Source organism: Microtus ochrogaster, linkage group LG9, assembly GCF_000317375.1.
Source record: "Microtus ochrogaster isolate Prairie Vole_2 linkage group LG9, MicOch1.0, whole genome shotgun sequence".
Taxonomy (NCBI): domain Eukaryota; kingdom Metazoa; phylum Chordata; class Mammalia; order Rodentia; family Cricetidae; genus Microtus; species Microtus ochrogaster.
Genome location: NC_022034.1, coordinates 30727304 through 30734391, shown reverse-complemented (window position 1 = coordinate 30734391; position 7088 = coordinate 30727304). Strand labels below are relative to the sequence as shown.

The following is a 7088-nucleotide window of genomic DNA, read 5'->3' as shown; positions in this document are numbered from 1 at the left end:
TGAACCTGGAACTTGCTTAGTAGACCAGGCCTGCCTCTGCCTTCCAAGTATTGGAATTAAAACCATGTGCCACCAGACTGGTCTACAGATCGAGTTCCAGGACAGCCAGGGCTACACAGGGAAACCTTGTCTCCAAAAAACCAAAACAGTCATGCACTACCATGATTGATGTCTGTAGATTTTAGGTGGTCACATAATTTTGATGTTTTTTTTTAAATATTTATTTATTATGTATACAATATTCTGTCTGCAGTGTGCCTGAAGGCCAGAAGAGGGCACCAGACCTCATTACAGATGGTTGTGAGCCACCATGTGGTTCACAACTCAGGACCTTTGGAAGAGCAGGCAATGCTCTTAACCACCGAGCCATCTCTCCAGCCCCCATAATTTTGATGTTAAATGAAGCCTGTGTATGTAAAACAGAAGAAATGAAAATGTCTGGGGTCACAAGGGGGATAAGGGATGGGGATAGAAAAGAGAAAGGGGGGGTAGACTATGTTAAACATAGCATACACCTGCACAAAAACATTAAAAATAAGATGAAAATAGAGAATTCCAAGAGGATTTATGCAGTGAGCCAAACAGACAGGTGACTGGAGGTGAACACAAGTCAGCGTGGGGTGGGGGTGGGGTGCATCTGTGTGTGTAAACAAATGCTCGTGGCTCTTCATGGAGTGTGTGTCCTAAGTGGCATTAGTGTGACTGGAGGGTGGTCCTTTGACGTCGTAAGTTGTCCCTGGCACAGCTTAAGTCAGTTTCTACAAATAGGAAAAGCAATATCACCCAGGTGACCAGGCACCAAGAACTAGATGCTCTGATTCTAACTATTTAACTTGACAGCGTAACTAAAGCCTCTCACCGGACAAAAAGGAAAACCAGAGGTGACGGCGCCCATCTGTAATTCCAGCAAAGGCAGCAGGATCAGAAATTCAAGGTCATCCAAAGCTACACTGAGAGTTGACAGCCATCCTGGGCTATATTAGAGCCTGAAGTTAAAAAAGTTGCAAACTGCCTTATGGGAATTCAGCTCCAGGGTGAGCCTCTCGCTAGCCCAACAAAGCAGGGGCCCAATGAGAGTTCAGCGGCTCTGATTTGGCATAGTTTATTACAATGAGGATACACACAAAATCATGTAAACTCCATAAAGTAAATGGTTTTCCTCCGCTATAACCAAACAGTCACCATGACCTTTCAACACCCCATTTTAACACAGATCTGATTCACAGAAAACAACACTCTCACAAAGACGGTTACAGTTTTTAAGGAAAGGATTGCTTTTTTGGTCCATATTTTCTATTAACAAACAAAACACATACTTTTTTTTTCCTCTTTGGCAAAAGAGGTTCAATTCCCCCAGTTAATTCACAAAGCAAACTCAGGGAAAACAACACTGAGGACGAGGTCCAGCCGAAACCGGGGCTACTCTATAAGTATAATCACATATGGAGGAGAACTACTCTATAAGTATAATCACATATGGAGGAGAAAACAGCTTTTCACACCGCCAGTTCAGCTACCAGCTCTCCCCTGGAAAAGCTCTACTTAGACACGCGGAAGAACACCTTTCAAATGTCTGCTTGTTTTCCAGGGATAATGGAAGTCACCAACACGCACTATTTCTGGGGAAAGCTATGAGAAGTAGGCCTTCTGAGCTTAGCTACATTTTTAAGCTGGGGTTTAGGAATAACTGACAGTCCCCCGAGCTACAGTCGCTCGGCTACCTTCATTACAAGTTGTGGAGAGAAAGCATGGGCTGCCTTCGGTCTCAGCACCTGGAAAAGCAGATTTGCTTGTGAACACTGTGCTTCAATAAATAAGGCCAAGCCCTTGCCTTAGAGAATGGGGTTCCTCAGGGTGCAGCCGGGTCCCACACAGACCCAGGACACTGAGCTGCCCTCACTCACTCAGCAGGCAGCAGGTGCTGTAGAGGTGTGCTTGCTCGCATAAATCTACGGCCATGAGCTAACAATCACCCCACCCCTGTGTGCTTTTCAAGTAATTTCATTTCTTCCAGGAGAAAGAATTTTTTTTTAAAAAAAAAATGCTTTTAGTTTATCAAGAATGAAACGAGCCACCACAACCAGACAGGGTTTTTAAAACAGACCTCCAGCTAACAGTGTCAGATAACCAAACGCACTGAGAAACAGGCACATATATTACGCATCTCTGCAAATTCCGAGCTTTCACCTTAGCCCCTATGTAGAAAACAAACACCACAAACTTCATTGCTTTAATTCATGTTAAATACACAACTATACAAATTGCACATGTTACAGCACAGCATCACAGTTGGAGAAATGAGAAAAGTCTCTTTATTCTAGCAAAACAGAAACCAACCGGCTCTGCTGGAAGGGTCGGAACAAAACCAGCTGCACAGTTCTGTAAACAGTAAGTGAGGTTGTCTCTAGGTCCCGAAGAGTCACACAGGCATGCGCGCACTTTTCCAGTGACTTGCAGCAGAGCTCGCTCAGTACCACAGCAGGTTCTTTCACATTGGGTTCACAAAAGAGCAGTCACGGCCATCTGGTTGAGGGGTGCAAGGCCGTTTCTGGGTGCTGAATAACCATCAGTCACCCCAGGAGTCATCTGCAAATGAGGAGCGGGGTCTCCGCTGTCCAAGAAGCTACTGGCTGCAGGCTTGTCGTAGGCACCACCCACAGGCTTGGGGCTTGCTGGCCTCTGATAGCCCTCACTCTGGGTGGCTCCTGCAGCAGGGGGATACCCTCCGGAGGAAAGGGAGTGTTTGTGAGTGGGCCTAAACCCAGGCACTCGGTAGCCATCCTGCGTGGAGAAGGTGTGGGCTCGTAGCAGGTGCCGCTCCACGATGGGCGTGGCGTACTCTGGCTCAGAGTGCGTCAAGGGCAATGCGTACTCATGGCGGCCCAGGCGTTGAGGACAGTCATAGTGGCCACCGGCCTCACTGCTCACCTTGGCCTCCTCAGTGTCTGTGTCCATGGGCCGGAAGGTAGAGCCCTTTCTCGTGACTGTTCCGGTGCCAATCATGAGAGGCTGCTGATAATCTGAAAGTAAAGGAGCATCATTAGTGCACCTGCAGACATGAGGGTGCGTGAAAGGGTCGCAGAACGTACTTTCCCTTCCACACGGCTCTCCACTGGGAAATAGGAAACGCAAGTCAGATGCTGCAGCTGGGGCTTAAACCGCCATAATACTGCCTGTTTCAGGAAGCCACAAAGGGCCACCGAACCATAGAGACAGTAGACATTTGGTTAGGGGGAAAATGTTCTGTAGAGGAGAGGCATTTACTTATGCATTTATAGACAGGGTTTTGTTCTGTAACCCCACCTAGACTTGAACTTGTGATCCTCTTGACTCACCCTCTGGTGTGCTGGGCTTACAGGTGTACAACTTCATCTCCAGTTTAGGGGTGACTTTTACTTATTTACTTGAGGTGAATCTCTGTGAGGGACTTTTTTTTTTCCCTCTTGATTAAATCATTTGAAGTGTAAAGACCCACTTCTAATATGGCTCTTTAAAGTGGGAAGATCCACCTATAATCAGGGCCACACTTTCTGCTGACAGCCTATATAAAGGAGATGGAAAGAGTCTTCTAAGATAGTGAAATAAGTCAAGTCTTTTTAGAATTTGTTCCACGTTACAACAGGAAAAAAAAAGCCAGGCAGTGGTGGCACACGTCTCAAAAAAAAAAAAAGGAAAAAGAGCAGAGGAAAACAAAGTGACTTTTCTCAACTCACACAGCAATCAGCAGTAGAGTCAGGACTTGAAGGTGTTCCTACCATGTGCTATGATCTGTCAGATCACAGGGGCTCAATGTGTGAGACCTCAGGGTCTCACTCAGGGCCCACACACCAGCAGCCCGAAGGACCTTTGGGGGCAAGCTGAAGAAGATTAACAGTCCAGAGATAAAACTGGAAGACAGGACGTAGTGATGCTCTCTCAGAGACACTGAGCTGTTCTGACCAACAGATCCCTTAATGCAGATCCCTTTGCTCAGCAGCAGAAGATGTATTAAGTCGTCATTCAGTTAGCCTTTCTTGACCCTCTTTCCCAGTTCTTTAATAAAAGCCTGGCTGGAGAATACAGATTAGCTTCTAGAGACTAGCAGTGCTGTGGGCCTCTGACCATGTGTGTCATTGTGTGCCCTGCAGGTGTACCCAACTCACCTGAAGGAGCTATCAACCAATAGCTTAGTGTCAGCTTGAAACTGCAGAGTACAGAACGCTATGAGGGATCTTAGCCTTAGCGCTGTCCCATTCCCTGTCTCCCACAGCAGAACCTCCGAAGAGCACGGTCCCTGGGGATAACACTCACCTGCCATATCACTAGTGATAAGATCCAGCTTCTGTGTCATCTCCTTCTCATTGTCATAGCTGATGGTAAATTCAGTTGACTGATGCCTAGCAAAGGGATATTTAATCTGCTTCCAACAGCCTGAAATAAAGAGAATAGGAAATGATGCATCAGGCATCTAATTCTCACACTCTACGCGTTCCTCCAGGTGTCAGACAGAAGTCTGTCTCTTGCAGGATGTTGATAAGCCCCTCGGTCAGCATGATGACACAAACCCATCAATACGCACATTGCCCACTGATGGCTTTGTTTATTTTCTTGAACTAGGGTCTCTCCTGAAACTCATTATGTAGACCAGGTTTGAACTCCCAGAGATCTGCCTGTTTCTGGCTCCTGAGTGCTGGGATTAAAGGTGTGCATCGCCATGCCCAGCTCCTACGGTTGGTGTTAAATGTACCCGTGGACTGGAAAGGTGGTTCAGTGGTTAAGAGCACAAGCTGCTCTTCCAGGATTGCATTTCGATTGCTAGCACACACGTGGCAGCTCACAGCCATTTGTAACTCTAGACTCAAGAGAATCCAGCATCCTCTTGTGGACTCCATGGGCACCAGGCACAGACATAGTACACTGACATACATTCAGGCAGGCAAAATACCCATACACATAAAATAACTAACTTTAAAAAAAATGGGTGTAGCCTCCAAGCTCTACTGACATACATTCAGGCAGGCAAAATACCCATACACATAAAATAACTAACTTTAAAAAAAATGGGTGTAGCCTCCAAGCTCTACTGACATACATTCAGGCAGGCAAAATACCCATACACATAAAATAACTAACTTTAAAAAAAATGGGCGTAGCCTCCAATCTCTGGAACCATCTGGGCCCAGATTTCCATCATCCACTTAAGACCCACACCCCAGAGGGGACAACACAGCTGTTGTTTAGACTTGACCTCTTTCCAACATTTTCAGGCCTCCGCTGTATTTTCCGGGAATGGATCAAGCAAGGATCATGTGTTTGTTCTGGAGAATTCTTAGGGCACAGGTCAGTGTTATCTACCCGTAATCTCAGCACCAAGAATGCCACGGCAGAAGGATTGCTGGGAGCTCCAGACCAGCCCAGAATTAATAGTGAGTTCAAGGTAAGCCTCAGCTACATTGAGACATTATCTCAGGGACACACAAAACCACCAAGGGAAGACACAAAAAGCAGACACAGCAGTGAGTTAGCTGTGGACTAAGAAATACTGGAAGATGTCAGGTCTGTTTGTACAGTCCTATAATTTTTTAAAAAAAATATTTTATTATTTATTATGTATACAATATTCTGTTTGTGTGTCTGCCTGCAAGCCAGAAGACTCCATTACACAGACTCCATGTGGTTGCTGGGAATTGAACTCAGGACCTTTGGAAGAGCAGGCAACGCTCTTAACCTCTGAGCCATCTCTCCAGCCCAACAGTCCTATAATCTTAAGATACTCAGGAGGCTCAGGCAGGAAGAGGAAAAAAAAGTTCAAGGCCTGCCTGAACTACAAAGTGAGTTAAGACTGGAAACTTAGTGAGACCCTATCTAAAATAAGAAATGAAAGGGGGCGGGAAAGATGACCAGTGTTGTAGCTCAATGGTAGAGTTCTTGTCTACCATAGCTGAATCCTCAGTTGTGCAAAGAGGTCTGAAAATGCTCCATGCATGTTATTTTTTAATTGTCCTGATTATTATTGGACGCTGTATATAATGTGTGCGAGTGTGCCTGCTCATGTAATGGTACATGGAGAGTTGGGAGGACAACTTTCTGGAATCAGGTCTCTTCTACTGTTATGTGGGCTCAGGGATCAAACTCTGGCCAGCACAGGCTCAGCTCACTGACAGGACTGCTGTCACTCCTCCTCGGTGACAGACAGTATAGTAATCTAATTTCCCATACACATACACAAATGAAGAGTTTGAGTGGGATGGGACGCATGCTAAATACGCTAAGATGGCACAAACGCGCTGAAACAGAACACAGACTACACACAATAAAATTCTTCATGTAGCTTTGCTAATTCAAAGGTTATAAAACTAACCTTTAAAAAAACCCAAATAGTTTCATCTTAGCTACTGTTTATTTTCCAAAAACAAAGGAACCACAAACCAAAAGTGTTAAATGAAAGAATTCTAGAAGTAATTCATATCTTAAATGGCACGCTGTTCTTAGGAGAATAATGAAATCTTGCCCAGTGCAGCCTGGACTATGAACCACCCTCCTGTCTGCTGTATCTGCGCGCTCTCTACGCTACCCTCCTGTGATGGTTAACTTGACAGAATCTAGATTCACCTGGAAAATGGGTGTCTAGAAGGGGGATTATCTTGATTGTATTAATTGAGGTGGAGATACCCACTCAGCATGATGGGGCCATTTCCTGCCTGGGATCCTGAATTGTAAATGAAGGGGAGAGAGGGGGGGAGAGGGGGAAGAGGGAGGAGGGTTGGGTCAGGACACCGGACTGGGCAGCAGTTTGTATTGCATTACATCTCTGTGTTTTCCCATCGTGGTTTGCTTCAATCCTGTTGTCTCTTCTTCCAACCAGGATGGAAGGATTGGGCCTTGAACTGTGAATATAAACAACTTCTCTTCCTCAAGATGCTTTCTGCTCTTTTTTTTTTTTTTTTTGGAAGAGAATTACTTATGTCTCCCAAAAACTTTCAAAAATTTGGACCCAACAACTAATTAGCCCACATCCAGGGCTTTGTGCACACGAGGAAGACACTCTACCAAGCTACACCCCTGCCCCCAAAGTGCTTTTTTTTTTTTTTTTTTTTTTTGGTTTTTTG

The 7088-nt window shown here is 45.4% G+C and overlaps 1 protein-coding gene across 2 annotated transcripts in view; it reads right to left on the bottom strand.

The window, feature by feature from the left end:
• Nucleotides 1-2036: 2036 nt before the first annotated feature.
• Dcbld1 (discoidin, CUB and LCCL domain containing 1) overlaps nucleotides 2037-7088 on the bottom strand; it is a 94504-nt gene continuing 89452 nt past the window's right edge. For both annotated transcript variants that reach the window (XM_026787501.1, XM_005363619.3), the window contains exons 10-11: nucleotides 4291-4410; nucleotides 2037-3020 (exon numbers count right to left, since the gene is read on the bottom strand). In XM_026787501.1, coding sequence (XP_026643302.1) covers nucleotides 2500-3020; nucleotides 4291-4410 — 641 coding nt within the window. In that variant the 3' untranslated portion in view covers nucleotides 2037-2499. The remainder of the gene's footprint in view (nucleotides 3021-4290; nucleotides 4411-7088) is intronic.